Source organism: Salvia hispanica, chromosome 4 (assembly GCF_023119035.1).
Source record: "Salvia hispanica cultivar TCC Black 2014 chromosome 4, UniMelb_Shisp_WGS_1.0, whole genome shotgun sequence".
Lineage (NCBI taxonomy): Eukaryota > Viridiplantae > Streptophyta > Magnoliopsida > Lamiales > Lamiaceae > Salvia > Salvia hispanica.
The window spans coordinates 11,800,876-11,828,673 of NC_062968.1; the positions used below are offsets into that span (position 1 = coordinate 11,800,876).

Genomic DNA, 27,798 nt, shown 5'->3' on the forward strand with positions numbered 1-27,798 from the left:
CCAACCTCCCTCCAGCGCCGCCGCCGCCGACTCCTCCGGCGGTGTTCTCTCCTCCTCTTCATCTCCCTCTCTCTCTCGTCTCTCCCTCTTCTCTCTCTTTCTCCTAATTTTCCCCAATTTCAGAAATAGCTTCGTTGCCCCTTCTCTCCTATCGGTCTCCCTCTCGGCTTCTCTCTCTCCACCGCCGCCGGCTACACCGATCCACCGCCTCCCTCCTCAATTTCCAGATCTGCCGCCGCCGCCAATGTGCATGCACAAGCGGCGGCTCCGGCCCTTTCCGTTCCTCGCGCTGCCGGAGCAGTTCTCCGAAGCCACCACAGTCTCCGTCTCCTCGCCGAACTTCCGAAAGGTAAGGTATGCCCAATTTTTATCATTTCCCCCTTTTTGTTTTATTTCTAAAGATTAAATCTTGAATTTCAAAATTTGGTCTTTTTAACTTGTAGATGTGTAAAGGTCTTGAAATCATTGAATTGGTGACATATCGGGATTGTGGGACTGTCCTCGTGTCGATGGGGTGCCTAAAAGTCCATTCGCCGGAATCCGGCAAATTCGTGTCTGAGGAGATAAGTCTTCAAACTGTGTGTTATTATGATTATAGGACTTATGTTGGCTACTTTATGCATTTGGTGATATTTGAATAATTATGTTGTTGCTTGCTAAATGCTATTTGGAAGTTTCAATGATGGAATATGTTGTTAAACTTGTTGTGACGGATTCTAGTTTCAAATTATATGCATATGCTTGTTCATACATTAAAGAAAAGAGAGAGAGGCTTGGGACTTACTGTTTGTGTGTGAAAAGTGTTTGGATTGGGGACTTGATTTGATCCTCCAATTATCAGCAACTCCCCCTCGGACTCTTTTATGCTATGTGTGTGTGATGAGAATTTTTGGAATGGGGCTTGTTCCCTTAAATTCCTTCGCAAGCTACTTATGCAAGTGGGGAGAGTAAACTTGGGGGAGGTTTAACGTGGGGAGGTTTAACTTGTAAATTATATTTGGTATGTTAGAGATATTTTTCTCTTTTGATGATCCTAAGGCCAAACGTTGTTTTGAGAATGGAGAGAGCTTATGAGCCGTTGATTCCTTCTACATTATCATTAAGTGCCCATTTGTATAGAAAGATATGAAGCTTCTTCCTTACTGCAGTTGCATCTTACACTAGTGACTTAATGTTTTGAATTAATAGTTAATTGTATCTTACTTTCTCTACTTCTCTTATGTAGGAAAACTAACATCCATGGTTATCTCAGTTGATGTACCGGACTTCCTTGGAGGACAAGTACGACCGTTGAGTGGGCTGCCTGGACTCTCTAATTGTAATAGATTAGGAATTTGTTTAATTTGTATAATAGTACTTTAGCGGACTTCGGAGATGTGCCGGACATTGAAACTTTCATATGGTGTTACCTTTTTTTTTAGTTGTATTTGAGATGTTCGTTTGAGAACGAAGCAACTATTATTTATAATTCCAAGATCGGTTATTGTAAACGTAAAGGGCAGGTTTCGAATACTACAACGATCATTTATATTATTAATTTTTTTTTATCTTTAGGCTAATAATAATGGTAATAGTAATAATAATAAGGTACGAAAGTTCGGGCTGTTACATTCTACCCCCCTTAAAAGAAATTTCGTCCCGAAATTTAGAAAATATCTAGGCAAAAGCTCGGGATATTTTTCTTTCATTTTCTCTTCTAGCTCCCATATTGCTTTTTCTTGTCCGTGGTTTTTTTTTCTTTTCCACAAAACTTTTATTGTGGTAATCGATTTATTCCGAAGTTGATGCACGACAGCTGTGTTCAAACTCAATTTTTTGGCATTCAAAAGTCCGATCAGGGTTTTCTATATTTCATTCTCTTCGTCTTGAAAAGAGCTTCAAGATGGTACCAAGATCACCTCAATCAGAGTTCTGTGGAGAAAGTTATGGCCGTTCTACCAAAGTCGCGCAAAGCTGTCAAATGCAGTCTAGATGGAAATTTAAAGAAGGAAAGAAGATATTACCTTGTGAAGCCAAATCTTTTCCTTCTACTATGGGGCACGAAAATTCTATCTTTCCTAATGCTTGGAGAAAACTTATTACCAAATTTAAATCTTTCTCAAGCTTATATATACCCCATAACCTCATTCATAGAATTAACCATTCCATAGCTCCAAAAAGGGGAGCTTTCATAGCTCCTCCTCCAACCCTAATCTTTCACCCTTCATCTTTTGCCAATTAATTCCATAGCATAAATTTGAGAGTTTTTCATTATGCAAGGGGTTGAAGAAGGAATCTAGAGAAGATCAAGGCTACGAGAATTCAACCTTTGGGTTTTAATTGCTTTCGTTCTTATTTTCTTATTGACTTCCCTACAATCTATGTTTTTAGCTTATTCTTTCATTTGTAACTAAATTCATAGGATTTTAGGGATGTGTTAGTAATTCTAATTGGTTTATACAGTTCCGTTTTTCTATTTAATATCCGTTTTACTTCGTTTCTTCCTTAAGTTGTTCCGTAATACTGCATGTTTGAGTGACACATCCGATGCAGATTTAATATAACTTGCTACATAATCGTGAGAGGAGGTTGGCGAGTTAGATCCACTTAATAGACACTACAATTAGCTTCCCTTAAAACGACACTGTTAATTGAGAGTGATGACTTTTCAAGGGTCTTAGGAGCTTTTAGGAGTTACGAATCTAGGATTGACAACCCTAGTCTAATCTACGCTTGTACCGCATGAGCATAACTTGTGTGACTCGTTCTATCGAAGTATAAACTGTGCTAGGGTATTGTAGTTGGAATTTGTATAACCATAATTGTGAACGCACATCCCTAGAATTCTCTTATCTCTCATACTTTATCTTTGTGATTTAATTGCAATTAGTTGTTTTCTTGTTTTTAATTATTTTTATTTTCAAAACTCCAAAATTCTTTTGTTTCCCTAGATAGTATTTGACGCTTAGTACATACTCCCTCCGTCCCATGTTACTTGAGTCACTTTTTTTTCGCACTCGTTTTGAAAAAATAATAATAAATAGTTAAAGTGGAGAAAAAATAAAGTAAAAAAGAGAATACTATAGTTAAGACTCTTCTCAACATTATTCTCTCTCTTACTTTTCTTTCTCTCCACTTTAACTATTTATTAATATTATTTTTCAAAACGAGTGCAAAAAAGAAATGACTCAAGTAATGTGGGACGGAGGGAGTAATAGTCAGTTGCAATTATATTCCCCGTGTTCGACAACCCGATACTGACCTTTAGCTATACTAGATCTACCCTGTATACTTGCAGGTATTTTTAGTAATAATAAAAAGTGCATCACCGATCCATACCCGACCCGTCCCAACCTGTTATCCTCGGGTTCTTATTGGGTTGACAAGGACCCAAATCCTCAACGTGCGTGTTCGTATCGTGTTAACTTTGTGCAGGTTCGTGTCATATTATCGTATCGTATAAAAAAATGTCAGTCATAAAATGTACTAAAATAACAAAATGATTTTACTAGTATAGAAAGGGGAGTAGAAAATTTCCAATAGGTCTCTCCAACGTTTTGGGCGAATGTATATCAAAATTCTGACATTTTAAAATCACAGAGTATTTGAAATCGATATTTATTCCATTTTATTTTGAAAGCCAATAGGCCTTTCATACACTCGCCAACTTGAAAATTGAAAAAAAAGATTAAATTAAGTTGAATCCCCCCTCGGAGCACTCTCCGCGCACGTTAGCACCACTGCCACCTCCTCCTCCCACTACTATCCCCATTATACCCCTGCTGCCGGCCAGTTTCACGGCGCCGGTCGCAACCCCAAATTTCCAATTCTCTTTGTTTATCTCATCTTCAATTCTGCACCTGAGGGGATATCACTTCAAATTCTCAAAATCAGGGGTTTTTGAATTGAGATTGATTGATGATGAGAAAAAGGATTTGACGATGTCGAGGCTACTGGGATTGACGCGTGCCTTCGGCGAGCGGGCTGAGTCACCTCGCGAGGTGACGCGGACGATTCCAACCAGTGAGAGCATCGGTGAGAGCGGGTGGCTGATTAGGTTCTTCGATTCGGCCTTTTTCTGCGAATGGATCGCGGTCAGCTATCTCTACAAGCACGATCATCCCGGGGTCAGGGATTACTTGTGCAACCGGATGTACACTCTTCCTCTCTCCGGCATCGAGAGCTACTTGTTTCAAATTTGCTATATGTTAATCCACAAGCCTAGCCCTTCACTCGATAAGTTTGTCATCGATATATGCTCGAGATCCCTCAAAATTGCACTTAAAGTACACTGGTTTTTGATGGCAGAGTTGGAAGATGTAGATGATAACGAGGGGATTAGTAGGATTCAGGAGAAGTGCCAGTTTGCAGCTACTTTGATGGGTGAATGGCCTCCTTTGATTAAACCTCTAACGAGGAGTAGTGGTTTTATGTCATCTTCTAGTAATAATATCAATAGTACTAGTATTAGTCCTATCGGTAAGAATCCAGTGTTGAATAGGTTGTTGTCTTCTAAACAGAAGTTGCTGTCTTTGACATCTTCACCTCCGAGTAGTACATCACCATTGCGGTCTTTCTCATTTTCACCCTCGTCGGGAAACACAATATCCCAGGATGATGGTGGTAAGGTATTGGGATCGCCAGAGAGTAATAAACTTTTTAAGAAGTTCATCCCAGGGACCAAGGTTCGGGATGCTCTATTGTTTAGGAAGTCGGTGGAGAAGGAAGATGATGAGCCTGACAAGGAAGGTGGATTCTTTAAAAAGTTGTTAAGGGATAGCCGGGATGAGGATGTTAGAAAGTCAAGCGATAAGGACAAAGAGTTTGATGAGGAGTCCGAGAAGGAAAGTGGGTTTTTCAAGAGGTTGTTGAGGGATAGTCGGGATGATGATGCAAGAAAATCAGTGGCTAAGGAGAATGAGAAGGAACCTGAGAAGGAAAGTGGGTTTTTTAAGAGGTTGTTAAGGGATGGTCGGGATGCGGAGATGAAGAAGTCAGTGGATAAAAGTAAAAATGAGGAGGAGCATGAGAAAGAAGCTGGTTTTTTCAAGAGGTTATTGAGTAGCAGTCGAGATGAAGATGCGAAACAGTCAGTTGATAAGGATGATGATGATTCGGAGAAAGATGGTTTCTTTCGCAGGATTTTGAGTGGTAAAGATGAAGAGGAAGTTAGCACTAGCTCAGATGGTTTTTTGAAACGGTTGTTTCGGGAGAGTAAAAGTGATGCAGAGGAAAAAACTTTGTACAGACCTCTAGAAGATGATGAAAGGGAAGGGTTTTTCAAAAAGCTATTCAAGGACAAATTTGAGGAGAGAAAAGATGGTAGTGATAAATATGATGATTTGGAAAGAGCATCAAAGTCATGTGATGATCCTGATAAAGAAGGGTTTTTCAAGAAACTGTTCAAAGAAAATTTTGAAGACAAGAAAGATTTGGAGTGGAAAGATGAGGACAGGAAGGGACATGCAAATGGTGAAGACGATGAACAACCGGAATTTTCGCTTTTCCGTAGGTCGCCTCGTGTTCATCCAGAAGACTCCAAAGCTTCAAGGGAAGATTCTAACTGCAATAACAGTAATGTGCATGAAAGCAGTCCTGGAACGGAGAACTTTTTCCGAAAGTTGTTCAAGGATCGTGACCGCTCTGTTGAGGATTCTGAACTCTATGGCTCCAGAAAGAACAAAATGGTCTGTTCCTTTTTATTTCATGCTTTCCATGTGATGATATATTTGTCGATTATGATCAGTTGTTCCCTCTATTTAAATAAGACCCTGAAACATTCCAACTATGAATTTTTTTTAAGACCTGTACTTTTTTTTGGTTGTCATCTTCAAAGTAATTGGTTGCTCTGGGTGTAATTATTAGTGAAATTCCCAATTCTAGCTTGGACATCTATATTTTGAAATAGTTGTTACTCTTGGTGTGATTATTGGTGTCAAGAGTAATTAGTGAAGTTTAGTACTCCCTCCGTTCCGCGGTAGTTGAGGCGTTTCATTTCTGCACGCGATTTAAGAAAAAATGTGTTAAGTGAGTTAAGTAAAGGAAGAATAAGTAGGAAATGAGAAAGGTAGAGAGATGAAGAGAGAATAAAGTAAGAGTGAGTAAAGTAAGTGAGAGGAAATGTGTTGACTTTTACTAAAAAAGGGAAATAACCCACTACCATTGAACGTACCAAATGGCAAAATGACTCCACTACTATGGAATGGAGGGAGTAGTTCCTAATTTGAGCTTGGAAATCTATATTTTGGAATAGTTTTTTTCCCGGGCTATAAATATGGAGTAATATCAGATTAATAATTGGTTGTGTTTTTATATACAAAAGCCTTTGTTGCTGGAGGCATATTTAACATTTGAAATGGTTTCTGAGAATAAGAACACACATGTTTATGATATGTGAATGTCCTGACCTGAATCAGACTTGTTACAGATATAGAGAGAAAGTAAGGGGAAATGATATTTGTTTACTCTAGTAACAGTCTAACAGAAGAAGTCTGGCAAACATAATCTGATAGATTTCGAGGATTTGTTTTAAAGGAAGTAGATGAAACTGTTGAACTATAAATTTTACCTTAGGAATGTGAACCAGATTCTCTACCCTGGAAGAAAATATACTTTATTGATTAATAGCTGTCTAGAGCAACTGGCAGTAAGTTAACTTTCTAAATTTTAATTGATTTTCTAATGAGTGATTGATTTTCAGTGTACTGGTTTACTGGGAAAATGAAGTATTCTATGTTTGATATATGTTAGGTCAGTGAAGTGTCCTGTTGCTCTTGATTGAGTCATGGGTCTTCTTTAGTTCAATGTATATCATCAAAATCTCTGTTTATGTAGCTGACTTACGTATAATTGATTAGGCCCTCTAATACTATTGATGAGCAGGAGTTTGGTTAGTCTGTGAGGTAGAATAGGTTAGAGATGAAATAAATAATGTATACTCGAAGATTATGCAAAATGATGGTAAAATTAATATGGTTGAATGAAATGCAACTGCTCTCTTTGATTACTTAATTCAAAATATGGTAAAACATGGCATTTGACCTTTTGAGATAATTATAGGTATCATTCTTCAGGGTATATTTGAGAGTATCTTTATGTATCATTTATGTTCTAAGAAGGGAGGTCATTGTAATATAATTTTTATGTTTGTCTAAAATATTCTTTTTGGTATTCTTTGATTTGTATAGAGTTGGATATATTTCTAGTAGATATTCATTCCTATGATTTATTATGAAATGCTTGCTATAGCAATAGTATTTCATAGCAAAAGTATTTCATTTTGCAGAACTCTCCTGGCTCGCCAAAGCAGCAAAATGAAAAGTCAAATGCTAAACCTCCTCTGCCAAACAGTGCATCACAGTTCAGAAAGGGGACATATCATGAATCACTTGACTTTGTTCAAACATTATGTGAGACATCTTATGGCCTCGTCGATATATTTCCTGTTGAAGATCGAAAATCTGCTCTTCGTGAGGTTGTCTTAATTTCCTATTTGCTTCCTTCAAAATCCTCAAATTTCTCATCCATCTAATGAACATTTTGTTCTCAAATGGTTTCAGTCGCTTGTAGAGATCAATGCACATATAGATGAAGCTCAAAACAGTGGAGGTAAATGAAATTTATCATGTATGGGTGTATTAGCTTGCCCTTATTACTAAAACCTGTTCTAATTTTTGAAGTATAGTTTATTTTTTGCTAGGGCACTTAACTGTTCCCAGATGCTAAATATTTTCCTCCATTTAGATGAAATTTTCTGATCCCGGATGCTAAATATTTTCCTCCATTTAGATGAATACTTTATGACCCTTGCAAGCTAAACTTGCATGCATGCAAATTCCTAAATTTTGTGCTTAAAGAACTATGGGGCAAGAAGCTTTTGAAGTAGAATCAACTGTGGATTATTAATTTATAGTTGTGTTGAGTCGATAATGTTATAATAACATGTCTTCAAGATTATTGAGTTGATAATGTTAGAATAACATTACTTCACAATTTGTTGTTCTTCTCATCTTTGTCTATTACTCATGAGGTCTGCATATTTGCTTTTATTCTCTTACCGGTCTTTCAATCAAATAAATAACTGTACCTTTTTTAAGCGTCTTCTTATCACTGGGGGGGGGGGGGGGGGATTGATTCACTTCTCAATTTACAGTTTATATGATGATCTCCCAGGAATATGCTTTCCAATAGGGAGAGGTATGTATCGCGTGGTTCACATACCCGAAGATGAAGCTGTTCTTCTAAATTCCAGAGAAAAGGCTCCTTACTTGATCTGTGTCGAGGTTTTGAAGAGTGAAGCTCCCAGGTGAGTTTTTTTTTCTCTCAGAATAAGGTAGGTGGAACAGGAGTTTGACTTCTTTCATATGATAATGATAATGGTGTGAATTTTTCTTGATCTTTTCAAATAGTAATTCTAAGGATGCATCGAGTTCACAAAAGCTGTCCAGAGGAGGAATTCCGTTGGCAAATGGAGATGCCCTTTTGCCAAAGCCACCACCATGGGCTTATCCTTTGCGGACAGGGCAGGATATGTACAATTCTGGTTATGATAGGATGTCCAGGTCTACCTCTGAAGCTATAGACCAAGCAATGGCTCAGTTATGGGAGGCCAAAGTGAAATTTGTCCATGTTAATTTCTCAGTGGAGAAGCAACTAGACCATGCTGAGCCTGCTGCTGCTAATGCTAGCTGGACCAGAGAGGGTGCTGACTATGCATGTAAAGCTGAGGATGAATGTGGTTCAGAATGGGTAAGGGTTGTCTTGTCAGCTGAACCTGGGATTAGTATGGATGACATAGTGGACCAAGATCCACCTCGTCGGAAGGAGCACCGCCGTGTTCCAAGCACTGTGGCTATTGAGGAAGTCAAGGTAATCTTACCATGTAGATGTGAAACTCATTTTACTCAGGCAGATCTTTATGGGTCACCCTCCTATATGAGATATTGATATTAATTTGTTGCATCTCCACCCTCCCAAAAAAAAGGCTGCTGCTTTGAAAGGAGAAGCACCTCCAGGGCTTCCTTTGAAAGGGGCTGGCCAGGATTCATCAGATGCACAACCAAAGGTGAATATATTCTCAAAAATCTAAATGCCTAATTTCATTGCATGTCTATGTTTTCATGGTTTGTCATTATATATTGCAATTTTATTAGGCTGTTAATGGTGGTGTCCCGAAAGTCACTGATGCATTAGCTGGTGAACTTTGGGAGGTTAAGAGGGAGAGAATATGCAATGCCTCATTGTATGGAAAACTACCTGGGTGGGACTTGCGATCTGTAAGTTACCTCAACTCTTTGCTTCTGTATGATACAAATCTTTACTTTCACTGCACATACATCAAAGGGGCAGATTTTTCTAATTCTTGGCTGTCTTTTCTGGAAAAAAAATATAGTTATTGTGAGGGAGATATTAGTCTCCCTGAAGCTGTTTAACTATCTGCTGGATACTGGTGTCTGTATATGACATGAGACAACCATTTGTAATGTATCAGAAAGGATAGCTTGGATTTGTTAATACTCAGATTAACTGAATTAACTCGTTAAATTACAATCTATTGGTTGAATTGTCTCACATGAAGAAAGTTGATGAATAATTTTTCAGAAAATAACACAGATATCTATAGAAACATATGCTTGACGCCTTGGAAAGTACTACAGGAGTTTAAAGAAATTTTGTTAAGGGTTCTATATCTTCTGAAGCATGCTTGTTACCCTGTTCAAGTTGCTCCATGAACTAGAAATAAACCAGATGCGATTTGTGTCTATGATCTAGGTGGGGATTTCCCCCCTGCATTGCAATGGAATATAAAAAATATTCAACCTGGTAGCAGATGTGGATCAATTGTTTGTAGCTGTGTAGGTATTATAGATCTTGAATGGCCTGGAATTGACCCTTTTCCCAGGTATTATGGTTTCTATTATCGACAAGGGTTTCCAGATGATCCTTTTCTTTTGCTTTATTGTCACATATGAGAAGCCCAAATTTGAAAGTATCATATCTTTCAACCCATATTAATAATTAGTTGAGATAATATTCTGTTGGGAGGTGTTTGAGAAAGATCTATGTTCCCTATAGGGCAATGTGCGATTTATGTGACTCCTGCCTGAAGTTTGGTACATACCCTACCTTTTATTAGATCATCAAATGAGTAAGACATGTCTGATAAGACTAATGATTAATCATCATGAACAATAATACTATATGAATTGGAGTTATATATGGGTGGAGGGCTGGAAATGTTCTGCATTACGCACAGCTTGATTTTGGTTTGGATATAATTTGTTATACTTTTAGTTCCCCCTTCTTAATCTTTCCAATGTTGTAAAGGACTTTTAATTGGCGGTGCGTTTTTCTACTGCCGCATGGGGTGTAAGCCTCAAGGCAGTCCGAGATGTAAGGCCGAGGCATACATCAATAAAAACACAAAATTATAACCAATGTACTCCATAAAATACATAAGCGTAGCAAATATATGAAAAAACATAAAAAAACTATAAGGTATTAACACTTATTATACACCATAAGTCATTAAAATCTTAGGTTTAAGTCTAAGAAAAACACATAATATGTGAAAACACATAAAAACATCGGACTGTTGTTTGCTGCTGGCTGGTCTGCTGAAGGGCGATGTGGAATAAGGAGATGGAGAGGCGAGGGAGAGGGAGAGGGTGCGGTAGTTCCGACACTCTGCTTATTGCTGTAGGGCGATGGAGAAGAAGGATGTAGAGGGATGCGGGAATTCTGAATGGGAGCGGCTAACTTTCTGTTGGGATTTTATTTTTGAGAACTTAAAAGCATGTTTTTATTTATTTAATTTATTAATTAAAGATTAAGTCAGCAGCCCATTCAACACTAATGGCTAAATTTAGCGTCCAATTAAATTAAACCCATGAATTTGGTTAAAACCACTGACACTGCACTCAGGGGCGTGAGGTGTGCGCCTAGGACTGCCTCAACGGCGTCAAGGCGTGTGCCCTGTCCCAACATGTGAGCGCCGACTTGTACATGTTTTTCTGCTGAACCACACCAAGGCACGCCTCAAAAACGTTTTCCTTCCTCCTTCTGGCCACATCTAGTTATTTTCATTTTGTTGGGTGCCCATCTTCCTCCAGCACAACTGTCAATCCTCTTTCTTCCTTCTTCATGATGCCTATGAATCCATATTTTTCTTATTTTGCTAAATTGAATTTGTTTCCAAACATTTATGGTTATTTTCATTTTGTAATTATGATTTCTTATACTCCCTCCGTTTTTTAAAAATAGCAACTCTTTCCATTTTAGTCCGTTCTTTAAAAATAGCAACTTTCAAACTTTCTATTTTAGGAATCTTTACACCCCTAAACATTAATTTGTTTACCACTTATACCACTACAAATAACAACTTAAAGTGGACCCCATGATCCACTAACATTAATTCCATTACTTTTTTCTCTCCCTCTCTCTTACTTTACCAATTTTTCTCCCCCTATCTCTTACTTTACCAAATTGTGCATTAAAATCCGTGCCGTTTCAAACCTCCCTATTTTTAAAAAACGGAGGGAGTATGTCTTTGTGGATTTTTATTATTCTTAGACATTTTAGAAACTCACTGTGTTCTGAGCAATTTTATCAAGATATGAGCTTAATTAAATGGATGAATCTGTGTGTCTTTCTCAAAGAATACTAAGATCCAATTGATATGTATGCTTAGTCCAGACCAAATAATAGGTGGCTCAGCAATTTTCTAGAAGGTTCAGATTCTATTAGATCTTATTTGAAGGGTTGAGGGTGGGCTCGCAAACCATGATTTAAAATTTCCTTTATTTAATATCAGGTTTAAGTAATAGGTACTGAATTTCTGCTGTAAGGTATAACGGCTGCCACTTCAAATTTATGCACCCAAATGACTTCAATATATGATCTCTACTTCATAGCTTAGATCTATCTGGGTATATTGACAAGGAATCCCTTTGCTTGATTAATAATTTCATCAGATATGAGTAGACAAAATACGTTAAGATTATGTCATTTTTTGTTCACAATTCTCGCTAGATATTGTATGCCAGATTTTTTTTAAATTGCTGTTTCTCCCTCTTTCTAGCAAACTGTGCCTGTATAATTTTCATACTTCTTAATCTTGTACATTTGTCCTTTCACCGGAAGTACATTGTAATTGTACATGTACCATTATATTTCTTTTCCCCACTTATCTGATTCTTGTTTTATTTAGGTCATTGTGAAGAGTGGGGATGACTGTAGGCAGGAACACCTGGCTGTACAGCTTATTTCTCACTTTTATGGTAAGTGACCTCTCCCAGAGATATTAGGTTCATGTTTTTAGGTCTGTCCACTGGCCTTAGTGCTATTATTTTTAGGTGTTCCTTATTCATTAGTCTTTAAGTATCACGTGTGCTTACTTAAAATGTTTATCTATTGATGATTTGGACTTGCTAGGACAGTATGTTTGAGAAATCATCATAGAGGATTTCTCTTCCTATAGTAATCTAGGGATGATCTTGTAAAAACTGAAAGGTGGTATGATGGTATAACTGTATTAGTAACTATCTGAATAGAACTTCTAAACCTGTTTTCACCTATTGGGTATGAGGGTCTCATAATCCCTATCCAGGCATTTAATGTGAGGGTTCAATAATGGCATCATAATAGCATCATCTGTGAGCAGTTATATAACTGACTTAGCTGTTGCATACATATTGTTTTCTTTTGATTTGTGCTACTAATTTGGTTTCCACACATGCAAAATAAATAGTAATCATGTCATGATTTACAAAATGAAGGTGAGCAAAGGGGCAATTATTATCTGAAGTTCTGATGATCAGGAATATTCACATGAAGGCACCTCATTTACCTCTGAATTTCTTATATCTAATCATTTCATGGAGTTCATTATATTGGTTTCACTTCCCTTGGTTATCTGGCCAAGTTTAATTTCATAATCGTGCAATAATGATGTTGGATATGAATGTCCTCTTCTCATTTTCTGCTCCGACTATCATGTTCTACCTTAGCCAATATTGATTGGTTTTTTCGTAACTGGCAATGCTAGATATATTCCAGGAGGCTGGTCTCCCACTGTGGCTGCGGCCTTATGAAGTTTTAGTTACTTCTTCTTATACAGCTCTCATTGAAACCATACCAGACACGGTAATTGCACTATTTCATAGATATAATCAAATATACTTAAATTAAATGCTTGTCTCCTGAGTCCTGAGCGAAACTTATCTTCTGTAATTTGATTTTCATTAGGCATCACTTCATTCAATCAAAAGTAGATTTCCAAACATCTCAAGTTTGCGTGACTTCTTTGTTGCCAAGTATGAAGAAAATTCTCCCAGCTTTAAGCTCTCTCAGGTAATTCTGTTTCTGGCCTGTTTCATTTTAAAAAATCCTGAACTTGTCTCTGTGGTAGTGTTCTTTGAAATTTCTTGTTTAGGAGTTATGTAATGATTGAACTGCTTTGTCATTTGTACCATATTATTTTGAACAACTGTATATCATTTTTGCTTTTCTTTTTTCTTTTCATCACTTTGTGAGATATTAAGTTATCAAACCAAAAATTTGTGACCTTGTCCTTTTTTATTATTTATATATATGATGTGCTATTAAAACTTGGTAGTATGTGTTTATTTGATGTCATACTTGATCTTCAAAAGATTAGGAGCTACTTATGTACTCTTACTACACTCATGGACAAAAATTAGCAAAATAATTACAAATTTACAATGCCCTCCCTTGTTTGTAGTATTGGGAAAATACACCAATCTTACCAATTAATAGTCCTTGTTTTCAAATCTAACCCAATAAAGGATTATTCATGAAAACATTAATAATGAATTGTTTTTTTTTCAAATCTAACATGGGTCAACAATTCGACATCCAAGAGTGCCAATTTAGATTTGAAAAAATAAATCGATTCCTATGGTTTGTTTTTGTAAAGTCATTTATTGGTTAACTTTTGAAAGGGGTTAAGGCTAATATTGGGTTACATTAGAGTGTTTGCCATTAATTTAATATTACTAATTAATGTTCACTATATTACAATTAAGAGTTATAATAATATTTTAAAATTTTATAATAAAAAAAAATTAGATTTAAATTTTCACTTCATTGGTATGTTTTTATATATAATCATTTATTGACTTGGATTTTAAACAAGAGCTATTATTGAGCTGGATTAGTGAATTTGCTCAATATGATATTTACCTACTTCTTCATGGGCTACTTTGTTTTATAATGATAAAAGTCTAATTAGAATTTAGTTCTATAACATGATGATCCCCTTTCATTGCTAAATGAACTTCCAATAATATGAGGGTGTACTTTTGGACATAATGATTGACGGGTTATATGTAATTTTACGACTTATGGGTATAAGTAGTTTCATTAAAAGTTTCAGGTTGATATTCTTATGATGGTAAATAGATGTCCGCTTATACATTTGATGATTGGAGACTGCAGCGGTCTTCGCTAGAAACTGGTATTGTCTCTAACCTGCTGCTGCACTAGGGTAGGTTTTGAGAATATAAATGTGCATCGGCTGGGATTTGGTTTTAGTCTTCGGGTCATACCCATGTAGTATGTACCTTGCATGTAACACATGCAAAATAATGTCAATGAACATGTTCAGATAAGGAACATAACTTGAGAACATCATATTTATCTAGAACATAGATGTGAAAAAATATAATCAGTTGTCTCTTATTTATGTGATTTATTTATTTATATTGGCTACTGGCACACTACTGGTCCTTTTTTCTTAGCATAGGGCCAGTTTGTGGAGAAAATCAATATGATTATAAATGAATTTTGTTATTCTGCTTTTATTTATTTAACATGAATTCATATGAATTTTCTTTTAGCTAGTTTGTGACTCAGTAGTTCTGAGCTTTCCTTCTTCACTGCAGAGGAACTTTGTTGAAAGCATGGCTGGATACTCTCTAGTGTGCTACCTTTTACAGGTAAACCTCATTTTCTTTCTTGAGCAGCTGCTAAAAAGGCAATGCTTAATATCAGTTGTCTATCGTCGTTCAAATATAAGCATATTTATTGATAACTGATTTAATACCAGAATGTCAAAACTTCATTATTCTACTTCTAGATTAATATGTTGAGTTATTGCTCCATGATGCATGTTTTTTCTATTTTCTCCGCATGTTGGGATAAGCATGTTTTTCATTGATGCCATCAATCAAGTTGACTGACAAGTTCATATTTTTAGAATTTAAAAGGTCTCTTTACCTTTGGAAATTAGCTAATAAAATGTATTTTGGGGTTTTTTTCTGTTTTCTCGGCATCTAGTCACAAGCATGTTTTTAATTGATGCCATTTATCAAGTTTACTGACAAGTTCATATTTTTTTTATTTTAAAAGGTCTCTTTACCTTTGAGAAATTAACTAATAGTAAAACTTATTTTGGGGGTTTTCTTATTTGAATCCAGGCTTCCTGTCATGCTTAGAATATACCCCTCAAAATATACACTGATTCATGCTTAAAACTGCTACCATTCTTTTTACGAGTTATTTGCTTTTCCTCAGGTGAAAGATAGGCACAATGGAAACTTGTTGTTGGATGAAGAGGGCCATATCATACACATAGATTTTGGCTTCATGCTTTCAAATTCACCTGGCGGAGTAAATTTTGAAAGTGCGCCATTTAAACTAACCCGTGAACTTCTTGAGGCAAGATACTAATTCATGCAGGCTACAAAGCTAATATTTTCCTTATGAGCACATTTTTAGGTCATTTGGGTTCTGTAAGCTAAAAATCTTTATGAATGAAAACAATTGTTGCTTTCTTGTACTAGGTGATGGACTCTGATGCTGAGGGAGTTCCAAGTGAATTTTTCGATTATTTTAAGGCAAGTGGTGTACTTCATCTCTGTAGGTTGTTGAATATTTTGCATGAGTCAGGTCTCAATATTGTGCTTGTCGGTGTTTATATCTTTTGTTGTCAACCTATATGTTTCAGGTTTTATGCATCCAAGGTTTTCTAACGTGTCGCAAACATGCAGAGCGCATAATTCTTCTTGTAGAGATGTTGCAGGTGAGATTATCTGATTTTCTTTTAAATTTTTTCCTTTTCCTAAACAAAATTATAATCAAATTCCCTCAGTCCCCAAACAATAGTCTCCTTTTCCATTTTTGTCCGTCCCACAATATTAGTCCATTCCCTCTCCTATTTAAATTTTTCCTTATTGATCTACTTTATTCTCTCTCTTAATCTATTCTCTCTCCACTCAACTTACTAAATACATTCCTTCATCTCTGTGACCAAAAGAAACGCCTCTGATCCAATTGTCCATTCTTTATAGGATTCTGACTACCCTTGTTTCAAAGGTGGTCCACGGACAATACAAAACTTGAGGAAACGGTTTCATCTTAGTTTGACAGAGGAGGTTTGATCCCCCACCCCCCTCCAATATGCTTTTGTTGTAATCTATTTATTACTTTATTTATTGTCCACACCTTCACAAAGCAACGTTCTCCTGTATCAGCAATGCGTCTCTTTGGTCCTTTCACTGATCAGCAGTAGCTTGGATGCATGGCGGACTCGTCAGTATGACTACTACCAAAGAGTGTTAAATGGGATATTATGAGCATGGATTACACCCTTGATAGTTCACTTGGAGATGTTGTGTTTATTTGTGCTTGAGCATATCTGGTTTCATGGCAGCGAGGAATTACGACAAATCATCACTGCTAACATGGGTGGTGGAGATGCATGGGATGCCTTTTCTGTCAGTGAGCAAGTTTGTTACTTTCGAGGCAGAAGTGCTCTCTATCGAAGTATTGCTGATGAAACAGCTATTGAGGAGTTACCGTAATTTTTTTTTTACCATTTTCCGTTGTTTCAAGAAAAGAGATTCAGCTGACCTGGAGATTTCATTATTCAAGGAGGGGTTCGGCGTTTTAATCCACATTTTGTTGGGCATACTGTACAGAGTGATTGACAATGTGGTGGAGTGTAACTCATTGAAGATGCCACTCGGAAGCTGGATTATGATTTTTGAGTCTGCTACACCAATTGATCCGTGTAGCTACGAACTCGGCCTAGAACTCAGCCTGCCTGTATATTTGCCGCCTTGCCATTAAGCTTTGATCTGTTTATAATCATAAGCTGCTCTCTCTTGGCTTCAACTCTCCGGCATCTATCCTCGGCCTTGATTCTTTAATGCCAAAATGCTTAACTAGCATTCTGTTGTATTTGTGTATAAATTTGAAATTTGTTTAACACTTATAGTGCAATATACTAATTTGGATAGAAATGTGCAAGTTTGAATGACACCAATTGGTTACACGTCCAACTGTGAACGAACACTCATATAACATGTTAATTATCGCGTTGCAGCTCCATTTGCGAACATCTCCATTTTTTACGTGTTCGAGCTCTCGCTCGAGACTTGTCTTGGGATATGGATTAGCAACATGATTTTTTGGTGGCGTTATTGTTAACAAGAAGAATCCTTTGCGTTCTCTCTGTAATGATTGTACTGATTGCGCTAATCCAGTATCGTTTCTACGTATTAGTTTTCTAGTTTGACTAATTATGTTCGAAAATGTGCATCGAGAGGACTCGGGCTTTGCAGATCTTATACCTTATTACGTACTTTTTTTTATGAAAATTGGTGCAGAATATCATACAAATGCAGTAAATAGTACTCCCTCCGTTCCACGGTGGTCGAGTTATTTCATTTTCTGCACTCGTTTTAAAAAAATGATACTAGTAAATAGTTAAAGTGGAGAGAGAGTAAGTAAGTGACAGAATAAGGTTCTTTCTCTTACTTTACTTTTTTTCACTTTAACTATTTATTATCATTTTTCTAAAACGGGTGCAGAAAATGAAATGAACTCAACTACCGCGAAACGGAGGGAGTATTATGTTGTACGTTGTTTTAGATAGACTAAAGGTCAAAAGTTGTCCTAAGCATGTTTAAAGTTGGTCCAAAACATTCAATTTTTGAAACTCGGATCAACAAATGAAATTGTCGTCGGGTTGGTCCTGTTTTTTACGGTTCTGTCAAAAACTAACGGTTAATGTCAAATTAATGATATTTTGACTTAATTAGTATTTATAATTAAATATAAAAATTATTAAAAAAGGACACAAGTACATTATATTCATTGAAATTTCTTTTATTTTTTAAATTTATTTTATTTTTTTATAATTAACTATACGCAATAATTAAGTCAAAATATCATTAATCTGACGTTGACCGCCAATTTTTTATAGAACCGTAAAAAAATGACCAATCCGACGAATAATTTTGTTTGTTTAGTACCCGATTTTCAAAAAGGTGAATATTTTGGACCACCTTCGTATTTCGGTCATATGTTTAGGACCATTTTTGACATTTACTCTTTTAGTTATGTACAAATTATATTTTTCATGCAATATATTCAATTGAGATTTTGTTAGATTGTTCATAAAACTGCATTTATTTCGATATACAGTGTATAAAAAATTAATTGAAACCAAAAACATGTTTTTTCTACGGAGAGAATTGATTACCTTCTTGATTCTCCGAAGAATCACAAATTGCTAGCTACTTTTTGACGTGATGATCTTCAATACTAGACCACGAATCTTCTGATTGGTTACCAAACTATATTTCGCTATCAGGGTGGGCTGATCTTAACAAATATATAGGACTTGAATTAAGAAGAGATGACAAAGGGAGAAATCAACGCCTTTAGGGGGAGAGATGGACGAAAATTGTGTAATCTCTTGACTTTGTCTCCTTTATTCTCCTATTTATATTCTCAATCCCCTTTATGTAGGTTTGGATGCAGGTCACCCTCAATTAGCTTTAATCTAATTAAATTGAACCTCAATATAATTCAAGCTCAAATAGAAATATTATTATCAGTCACTACAATAGTACTCCCTCTGTTCAATGTTAATAGAGTCATTAGTCTATTTTGGAAAATTCCAAGATCATTGAGTCATTTTTATTTTTTGCAAAAAGTAACTCTCTTTTACTTTAATCTCTCTTTATGTCTCTTACTTTATTCTCTCTTACTTTATTTACCATCTATTTAACATACTATTCTTAAACTCCGTGCCGAAAAGAAATGCTTCTATTAACAAGGAACAAGGGGGTTAATATTTATTCACCTATCTAAATCTGAAATTATAAGTTACCCGGATTTTCTCGTTTAGTTAAATATTTCCCGGGCTTAAGATTTAAATATCCATTAATTAATTTATGTCTCTTAATTAATTAATATCTTATTTACTCCAAGAGTGGACTCATCAAGAAATGCTTCTTTTGAGTACATTATCAAACCAGACTCTCCTGGGCACGATTCAACATAGTAGTCATTCTAGCACCGCTAGATATTAATTATCACTACCCAAAATAACAGGATTCTTGGGTTGCGAAAAATCTGCACCATTTGACAAATCAAAATAATGCATAATCAATAACGTATGCTAAAAGGTAAATATATTGATTAAGAAATGGTATGTTATCAAGATTTTCGTCTTTCAGTAGATAACATAAAGACTTGTCTTGCTGTTAGATCCATTTAGTGCTATACCACACCAGTGTCATCTTATTTCGTTAACGCTTGGAAATATATGGATTGACATTGCAACCTTTCACAATACTTAGTCAAAACCTATCTGGGTTGTGAAATATTATTTTTTCTTTTATTCAGAGTTGACCGTGTTACCTTAAAGTGAACGTCGCCCACAAAGCGGCCTATTAAAACAATGACTTGAACTTGTTTTGTTTCTTAAATATGTAAAAACAATCATTAAAGTAAAAACATAACACCATTATGACAAAATAATCTGTTTTATTCCTTAGAAAATAAAATAAGAGTTTTTACAATATCCAATCACTCGAAAGGTGATTTAAAGTATTCAAAACTCTAACATATACATCACATGTATAAGTTCTATCTCCATAGGATTATATTTACAAATATAAAAAAATGTCATATTTTTCTTGTTATATCTTAAACATATGCAACTAATTACATAATCACATAATTTAATCGATTCACGTATTATCACACAATGCACACTGTAGGAATTCAGGAATTAAATTCAATCACCACTTTATTTCAATTTCTTAGCTTGTTCTGAACCACAAATCTTCTGATATGTTTCACCAACTTAGAATTGACCTTTGTGTGGGCAAAGCTCATCCACACCTCATGAACTGGACAAGAATCGAAGACACAAGAACTCCTAGGGTAAAAGCCCCAATTTTCAAAAATCTCAAGAGTGAGGGAGAGATATTTCGAAATCTACACCACTGGAATAAGCATTAATTTTGTTGTTCTCTTCTCTTCTGTCTTCTTGGCTTGTCCGCTTTTATATTGAGTTGTATTTTAGGTTAGATTAAGGATCTATGGAGGATTAAAACTTAACTTAATTTATTTAAGCACAAACTTAAATATTATTGTCATTGATGCACTTTTTATTAGCACTAAAAATACTTGCAAGTATACATGGTATACGTAGTATAACTAAAGGTCAGTACCGGATATCGAACACAGGGAAATTAGACACAAATTGTCTATCATCTACTAAGCTTTTTTCACTATTTGGAAAACCGAGAGAAAATTGAATTTTTGAAATTAAAAACTTTAAAAAGCGAATTAAAGAAAAATATATGAAATAAGAGAATTTCAGGGATGTGCGTTCAAAGTTATGGTTATACAAATTCCAACTACAATACCCTACCCTAGCACAGTTCTTACTTCAGTAGGACGAGTCGCCTAAGTTATGCTCATGCAATACAAACGTAGATTACTAACACTAGGGGCGTCAATCCTAGATCCGTAACTCCTTAAAGCTCCTAAGACCCTTGAAAAGTCTTCACTCTCAATTAACAGTGTCGTTTTAAGGGAAGCTAATTGTAGTGTCTACTAAGAAGATCTAACTCGCCCAATTAATGCTTATGTTTGCAGATCTAACAGTGCCTTTTATGTTTGTTTTCTCAAGTCCAATTAACGCTTGCAGTCGGAAGTTCATAGCACCACAGTAAAAAATGAAAGCAGAAACAACAAGACCTGCAATTTTTGGTTGAACTGGAGCCATTATATCATATTCAGCCCATGAAAAGTATCCCATTGGCACATTTGATGAAAGACTGGTTGTCATTACAATGTGCTATCCCTAACGTCGTGCCTTGCCAACATTATTTTCAGGATAATATGTGGCGGCTTTCACTGAACTAAGTATGGCAATAGTGCCAAATGATTGAGGAGTTCCAAATTCAGCATCTGGTTTCTTACCCAATTCATCCCCAAACTTATATCCAATGCCACTGATCATAATTCCCTCTTCATCCCCATTTACCAAAATTGGGTCTTTATCGAAATCCTTAGAATAAGGTACAGAGTTCTCTGTCTTCAACCATGCTTCACAGCCGTCGACAAATTTCACGGAATGAGGCGGGGATTTGCTCATCAATCCGGGGAGCTCAGAGAATATATCCTCGTCATGCATGGGCTTATTATACACCGACATCGACAATATATCCTCGTCATATACGGGCTTATCATACACCGGTATCGAAAATATATCTTCGTCGTATACGGGCTCATCATACACCGGTATCGAAAATATATCTTCGTCATATACGGGGTCATCATACACCGGCGTCGAAAATATATCCTTGTCGTATACGGGCTTAGACTGGCCACCGTAGACGTCATTGAATAACGGATCGTCCACCGAACGACGCTCCGACGCATTAGATCTCATCGGGTTGGATTTCCCCCGACGCTTCTCCAATCGCGCCAATCGTCGTTGTAGGTCTCGAACCTGTTGTCGCAGATCACCGTTCTCGATGTCGCACTGGAGGTCTCGAACCTGTTGTCTTAGATCATCGTTCTCGATGTCGCGCAGATCACGCTGTCGCGTAGCCTCTTCGTTTGGGAGATCTCCAAGTCCCCCACCATGACCGCTACCACAAGCATCGCCACGTCTGCCGCCATATCTACGTTCAGCCATTGATAATCAACCTGGATCGTGATACCAAGTGATGCAAAATGAACGGTGAAACATACGAGAATGATTAACTGATAGATAAAGAACTCAACTAATTGAGAACTTCGAAGTATGAAAACTCAATGCAAAATTATATAATCAAAAGTCTGTCTTTTAAGATAAACAATGATGCCTTTATATAGGCAAAGGGAAATCCTAAACTTATGGAAAGAAAATAACTAAAAAGATTATAAGCAAAAATAACTATAAGGAAAATTATCAAAAAGGAAAACCTAATTTGTAGAAGGAAAAACAATTAATATTTTTCCATCTACTAATTTTACTAACTAGGAAATAAACAAAACTCAAATTATTTTTTTCTTAGCCTCCAAGTCTTGTCTTCTACTGCATCACCTCCTCTCACGATTATGTAGCAAGTTATATTAAATCATCACAGAATGTGTCACTCATACGTGAAGCAATTATCCAACACTTAGAAAAGAAACGAAGTAAGAACAAAACATATATTAAATAGCAAAACAGAATTGTATAACCAAAGTCTTTACTAATACATCCCTAGAATCCTATTAATTTAATTACACATGATAGAACAATCTAAAGACATTGTAAGTAGGGAAAACAAAGGGAACATAAGAACTAAAGCAAATAAAACCCAAAAGTTGAATCCTTGTAGCCTTGATCTTCTCTTGATTCCTTCTTCAAACCCTTGCACCTTGATGAACAAGTAAGAACTCTCAAATATATGCTCTGGAATTATACAGCAAAAATATGAATGTTGTTTAAGAGGTCTGAGGGGGTATTTATAGCCATATTTTTTAGCAGCACCAATTAAGGCAAAAAGTGACTAAGTATGGTAAATCTAGTAGCAAAAATAGGTCAAATCTGCGCGCCGCATATTCCCAGCGGGCCGCTGCACCTTGGCCAACGGTCGCTGTGGGTTGATCCGAAATCTCTGCCTCTTGGACGACGGTAGTTGTTTATGTTACAGCGGTCGCTAGAAATAATCCCGTAGCTTCTGGATCTCTTGGAGCGGTCGCTGCGCACACCCCAGTGGTTGTTGGGCGTGTTCCTCTTTTCAGCACAACTTTTCTGGAGCGGACCGCTATTGGCTCAGCAGTCGGTGGCTGCCAGCGGTCGTTGTCTGGGTTGCAGCGGACCGCTGGACGTCTTGAAAGCTCCAGATTTCCAACTTCGACTGTTAGCTATCTTTTTAGGTTCAAATATGGACATTTGTCACAAAACACGTCAAAACACCAAAATAGATAAAATATGCAATTTATGGACGTGTAATGCAACTTTGACACTCAAAACAGACCAAATAAAGGCCTTAAAACAATGCAAAATCCGAGCGTATTAGTCATCCACTAAATACATAATATTGACTGCTTGTCCAAACCAAAATTACATGTAATTTGGGACTTCCTTTTTAATTATATCATTTCCCATGTTGAAGATATAAATATCCATTAATTAATATTTAAGTCTACTACCTGAATAAAATTAATTAATCTCTTTTTTCAAGAGTGGTCCTGTTTAGAAATTCCTATTTATTGTTCATGGAATAAATTACATACTGACCAGGTTTCTGAATAATAAAATTTCTTCTAAAGACCTTTTGAGATATCATCAAACTGGACTCTTCCAACACAAACATTGCACTAAAAATACTAGCATCAACTAGATAATAATGATCATTACCCAATTTATTAGGATTTTTGGACAACGAAAGACCTCACCATTTGATAACTCAAAATAGCTCAATGTTATGTCAACAATGGTTAAGAAACGATAACTCACAGTGACCTCGTCTTATAGGAAATAGCTCAATAGACTTGTCTTAGCGCTAGATCCTTCATGATAGGTGGTCAAAAAGCCTATCTAGATTGTGAAACAATTTTCCTTCTGCAAGAACTGAAAAGTTACCTAATGTGAATATCACTCATAACCCCATTTAATATGCGACTTAGACTCATTTTGTTTTCCTTATGTACTTCTATTTCAATTTAAAACACATTGCAACATCTTATAAAATAAATAAACAAAATACATTTTAACAAACAATTCATTCTCATAAACATGATCAAAAATGGGTAAAAAATTATTGCATATACGCGTATACAAAAGATGCTTTGCATACTAAATTGTAACAAGTACTCCATGGATGGAGGGACATTGGGGCCTGGATGGTCCAGTGCCCCCCAACTTCTGTAATAAATACTCCCTCCGTCCGCCACTAAAAGTTCCATTTCTTGGCGGCATGGGTTTTAAAAATGGTTAAACAAAGTGGTTGGAAAAAAGTTAGTAGAATAGAAGTCTCACTTGTATATATTAATTTTAAATGAAATGTGAATGTAATGAGTTAGTGGAAGTTGAGATCCTAATACTATTTATGGTAAAAGTGAACCAGGACTCCTATCCGCGGAAGGAGAGAGTATTAGCTACATATACTTGTTTGCATTAATAAAAACCGTTGTGGCCAAGTTGGTTTGGTGTAGCGTCTAACTTCCGTTTGGTCGTGAGATTGACTCCTTTGAAGGGCATTTTTTTATACATTACCTTTTTGTTTATTAATACCTATTGATGAGGCTCATTTCATGCATGTGTTTCATAGTAAAACTGCACTTAAATCAGTGAACTAACGATCCTTTTTGAGCCAGGTGTGTGTAAATTTCTCCATAAACCGAAGATCGCACAATTCAAGAGGGCGAAAGCAAAAGTCGAGAAAAAGGAGGAGAAAAAGGCGGCACAAGATGATCAAGTTGATATTCTACCGGAGCCAGCCAGACTCTGCATTAGAAAGAAGACTAGAGACTCCACTCAAAGGTGTGAAGGGCTGCAATGTAATTTCGGGGAGGTGGTACCCTAGGGATCAGAGCCCTACGCCTCCCTATAAAAAAGAGCTCAACACACCAAGAGAAGGGAGTTCCCCCAATTTCATTTCCTGCACCGTAGCTTAGAGGGGGTTCTCACCAATCTTCTTAGAGTAGGTTAGGGTCTTTGTTCTCTTCAAGGGTTGAAACCAGATGTCTCTTTTCAATTCCTTGCTCTTGATTTCTGCGCACACACTTGGTTCCGTTTAGTTTAGCTGGTAGTTCTAATTTCAGTGTTTGTTTTTGCACAATTTCCATCCTTTGCTCTGCATTGCACTCCGAGAAGGGGTGATGAAACAATTTCCTTCTTTCTTAGCTTAGTTTACAGCTTTTCTTTTGATGTAATCGACTTTCTATTTTCTGTTTTAGTCTAATCCAAGTTTCTGTTTCATTTTCAAGCTTTGAATTTCGTTTTATGTTTTATGGTTTAGCTCAGTTTTCGCTTCCGTGTTTTATGTTGAGTTTTAGCTTAGATTTGATGTTTTATGTTTGATTCGTCTTCGTATGCTTAGATCTAGGAGTTTATGTTTCGTCTCTGCATGAAAATGCTTAGTTTTCGTTTTCACGTCGTCGTAGCTTAGATCGTAGGAGTAATTTAAGTTTTATGTGTTTTCTGATGTTTCGTCTTCTTTAGCTTTTCAGATCTGTTCGTTGTTCTGTTTTCTATGCTGATTTGTTGAAGAAAATGATTATGTTAAAGTTATTTTGCTTTTTCGTACATTTTGCAGGGGACTGACAATCCCCGTTATTCTGTTTGTCCATTTATAGTAAGTTTGTTAAGTCGATCAAGTAGTTTAGCTTAGTTGTTCAGTTCAGTTTTTTTTTTCTTTCCCGTGTCTTGCAAACAACCTCTACAACGCCTCATCTCTGTGGGATCGATCCTTACTTTCCTATACTAATCAAATAGTATTAGTGGGTAGGGGTGAGCAAAAAAACCGAAAACCGATTATGCGAACCGAACCAAACCAAAATTTTGAAATTCGGTTCGATTTTTTCGGTTTTTCGGTTCGGTTCGGTTTTAAAAATACCAAAAATTCAGTTTTTCGGTTCGGTTTGGTTCGGACGAAAAAAATAACCGAAAAACCGAATTATATTTTTAATATTATATTATATATTTATTCTATTAATTTAATATATTATATCATATATATATATAATATATATTCTTTTAATATATTTTGTATAATATGTATTATATAAATTCTATTAATTTTATACTATATATATTTATATTCTAATAGTATATATAAAATAAATTAAATTATATTTATATTGATATAGCCTATTTTTTTCGGTTTCGGTTTTTTCGGTTTTGTTCGGTTTTTAAAGTTCGGTTTTCGATTTTTCGGTTCGGTTCGGTTTGGATTTTGAACTAAATTCGGTTTTATGGGTTTGGTTCGGTTTCGGCAAAAAATCGAACCGAAACCCGAATGCTCACCCCTATTAGTGGGTTAAGGTTTTTTGATTGCACGAACTTTTGCGCTCTTCGTTTCATCGAGTCGGACGTAAGCCGAGTTGATCAGCCTGAGCTTTTACCGAATCCACTCACCGCATTCATGCAGGTAGCAGGCATAAATAAGCTAGCCTGATCAGTTCGACGATCCAACCTGAGCAGTTGACAACGATATATTGCTATTAGAAGAAGATGAAAGGAGCGACACCACCTATGCACCTTGGGTTCAGCACATGTTTTAATGTAAAATTTGGTAAAGTAAGAGAGATGTAGATAAAAAATAATTAAAGTACTAGTGGAGAATAGGTCCCACCTCTTTATAGAGAAAAGAGTTTCCAAAATTAAAAAGTGCATATTCTTGTGAGACGGAGTATAAAGGAAACAGTGCATATTCTTGTGGAACGGAGGGTGTTTTTTTTATACATTTTATTTTGTATTCTCTTCTTGGTTTTGTTTCCTTTTTTTCTTAATATTTTCTCTACTCCCTCGTCTCAAGAAAGATGACCCATTGCTTGGATGACACGAGAATTTATGCAATTTTATTTTTTGTGTGGTGTGGAGTGAGTAGATTGAATAAAGTAGAGAGAAAAGTATTTTTATTTTTAGTAAGATGACCAATCTAGTAAATTTTGAAACTGATTATTTTAAAAAGCAAATACTACTATGTGTTATTATATGTATATTTGGTTTCTATAATCGTTGTTTTCTCGACATTGTTACATCTTTCGGCAACTTGGTTATTTCGATTGACATACACAAGTGTGTAACTAGATTCTAAGTTAGTTCTTTCTAGCTCATTAGCATATATACTTCTCGTATTGCAGTTCTTCCGACAACGGAAACACCAAAAAATATATTAGACTTGGGCGCCCAGGATAAAAATCATGGCTCCTCATTGCTCCTTCCGTCCACAAAAAATAGTCTCATTCGTGGACGACACGGGTTTTAATGAGAAATCGGTAAAGTAAGAGAGATGAGGAAATAAAATGAATTAAGTACGAGGGATAGAGAAAAAAAGGTAGGTAAAGTTTGAGAGAGGAGAAAAAGTGAGAATAGTATGAGGAGAACCTTTCCATTTTAAGAAATGTGACTATTTTCTGTGGACATCCCAAAATTGCAAAATGAGACTATTTTTCGTGGATGGATGTAGTATATGAATATTACTAATTAGGTGCCACAATTAAATACACCATATTTATATAACACAGCCTTTTACAATATTTATACTTTTTTACAATGTTTATTTATTTTAAAAATAATATATAGTATCATATTAAAGTTATTGTTGTGATCTTTTTTTTTATGTATATATTGGATATTTATTTTTTTCAGAATTAATGAAATTATGAAAAATGGAAAATAAAGAGAGATTAGAGAAAAATGGGGAATAGACAGAAGGAATTGGAGAGAAATATGGGGAATAGACAGAAGGAATCAGAGAGAAAAATGGAGCAATAGACATGTTATTATAACAAGTGGACTAAAAGAGTAAAATGGAGCAAAATAGTGCAAAAATAGTGCGAAAAGAG

At 36.0% G+C, this 27,798-nt stretch overlaps 1 protein-coding gene across 5 annotated transcripts; it reads left to right on the plus strand.

Moving 5' to 3' along the window:
* The first annotated feature begins 3,642 nt into the window (after window positions 1-3,642).
* LOC125220197 (phosphatidylinositol 4-kinase beta 1-like) lies at window positions 3,643-17,279 on the plus strand. Of its 5 annotated transcripts, XM_048122354.1 has the most exons (18): window positions 3,643-5,666; window positions 7,265-7,453; window positions 7,539-7,587; window positions 8,152-8,284; window positions 8,388-8,847; window positions 8,963-9,043; window positions 9,132-9,254; window positions 12,188-12,257; window positions 13,025-13,122; window positions 13,225-13,329; window positions 14,883-14,936; window positions 15,514-15,657; window positions 15,783-15,836; window positions 15,947-16,021; window positions 16,290-16,373; window positions 16,473-16,534; window positions 16,652-16,798; window positions 16,920-17,279. In XM_048122354.1, exons 1-18 carry the CDS (start codon window positions 3,921-3,923, stop codon window positions 17,068-17,070), a joined length of 3,825 nt encoding a protein of 1,274 aa, XP_047978311.1. In that variant the 5' UTR covers window positions 3,643-3,920; the 3' UTR covers window positions 17,071-17,279. The 5 variants fall into 5 exon arrangements, 4 of the variants coding, with proteins under 4 accessions (XP_047978311.1, XP_047978312.1, XP_047978313.1 ...); XM_048122355.1 differs by lacking the exon at window positions 16,290-16,373; XM_048122356.1 differs by lacking the exons at window positions 15,783-15,836; window positions 16,473-16,534; window positions 16,652-16,798; window positions 16,920-17,279 and having other exon boundaries at window positions 15,990-16,021.
* Window positions 17,280-27,798: the final 10,519 nt, after the last annotated feature.